General features: G+C 60.5%; 1 protein-coding gene across 5 annotated transcripts in view; it reads left to right on the forward strand.

Moving 5' to 3' along the window:
* Window positions 1-100: 100 nt before the first annotated feature.
* Window positions 101-1,186, forward strand: part of COL11A1 (collagen type XI alpha 1 chain) — a 167,428-nt gene continuing 166,342 nt past the window's right edge. For all 5 annotated transcript variants that reach the window (XM_019473101.1, XM_009283198.2, XM_009283200.2 and 2 more), the window contains exon 1: window positions 101-431. In XM_019473101.1, coding sequence (XP_019328646.1) covers window positions 317-431 — 115 coding nt within the window. In that variant the 5' untranslated portion in view covers window positions 101-316. The remainder of the gene's footprint in view (window positions 432-1,186) is intronic.

Consider the following 1,186-nt stretch of genomic DNA (forward strand, 5'->3'; position numbering starts at 1 on the left):
GCTCCAGGGGTGGCCCTGGGAGGCTCTCGCCCAGCCCTCTGACGGGATGAAGCCTTTAGGGGGATGCGGCGCTCTTTGCATTTTGATTAAAGCCCCTCATCTCCCTTCAGTCTGAAGGCAGGGCACCGGGGAGGACGGGTCGGAGGGGCCTGCGCAAGGCCGGGCAGAGAGGGAGGGGGGCGAGAGAGAGAAAACCCCTCTTGGTATATCACGTATGGCTCTATAGGAGAAATCATCTCTGGGAATATAGTGGAAAGGACGGAGCCGGTGTAAACTGAAGGCGCCCGGGTTTAATTCACACTTGTGGGTGCCCAGCATGGAGATGCAGAGATGGTCCACAAGGTGGAAAACGAGAAGGTGGCCCTGGGACTCGGCTGTAACCGTGCTCATCACCCTCGCTATCCTTCTCCGGGCTGCAGAGGTCAGAGGAGGTAAGAGAGCAAAGGGAAGCCGGGGGGTCCAGTCGCCTGTTCGTTCCCCCCCCCCGGGGAGAAGGACCCAGGGCACGGCTGGGGCCGCGCTTCAGAGGAAACCTGTCAGAGCGGCTCCCGATGCTGGGGAGGCGAGAGGGCACGAAGGGGCTTGGGGCCGGCTCGGGGCGCGGAGACCCGCTGGGAGCCCCTGGCAGCGCGGGCAGGGGACGTCCCTCCCAGGTGCCGCGGAGGGGTGGGTCCCGTTCAGCCTCAGCGTTTAACTTTGGACGTGGTTTTGATTGCAGTAAAGGGGATGCACTGGCGGGGTGGGAAGATGAAAGAAATACTTGCTGAACAGCGTGATTTCTCCTCTTCCAGCACTAATCTCAGTTTTGTGGGGTGTGCGTACGATTTTCAGTTTTGTTGAACCTACAGAGTCGTTACTGTGCTAAAGTTCGCCAAGTTGTGGCTGAAGTGGAGCGACAAGTATCTGCCCTCTCCTCGGAGGGGCGAGGAAAGGGAAAGTTGGGGGGTGGAGGCTCTCCGCTCTGATTTTCTCCATTCTCCGCTTGTTGGTTTTTTTTTTTTCCTTCTTCCCTTTGCAAAGGGTTTCAGTGGGCAAAAAGTTTTCCAGGACGCGAGGGGAGGAGAAAATACATTTGAGGGGGCCCTTCGCCAGGCGTTGAGGAGAGCAGCTCCCGGCGGAGCGGCGCCCCGCAGGTGGTGTGCGCAGCGCCCGGCCGGGAGATGCCCTGGCGGGACGGCGGGGGGGC

Source organism: Aptenodytes forsteri, unplaced genomic scaffold (genome assembly GCF_000699145.1).
Source record: "Aptenodytes forsteri isolate BGI_AS27 unplaced genomic scaffold, ASM69914v1 Scaffold181, whole genome shotgun sequence".
NCBI classification, from domain to species: Eukaryota; Metazoa; Chordata; class Aves; order Sphenisciformes; family Spheniscidae; genus Aptenodytes; species Aptenodytes forsteri.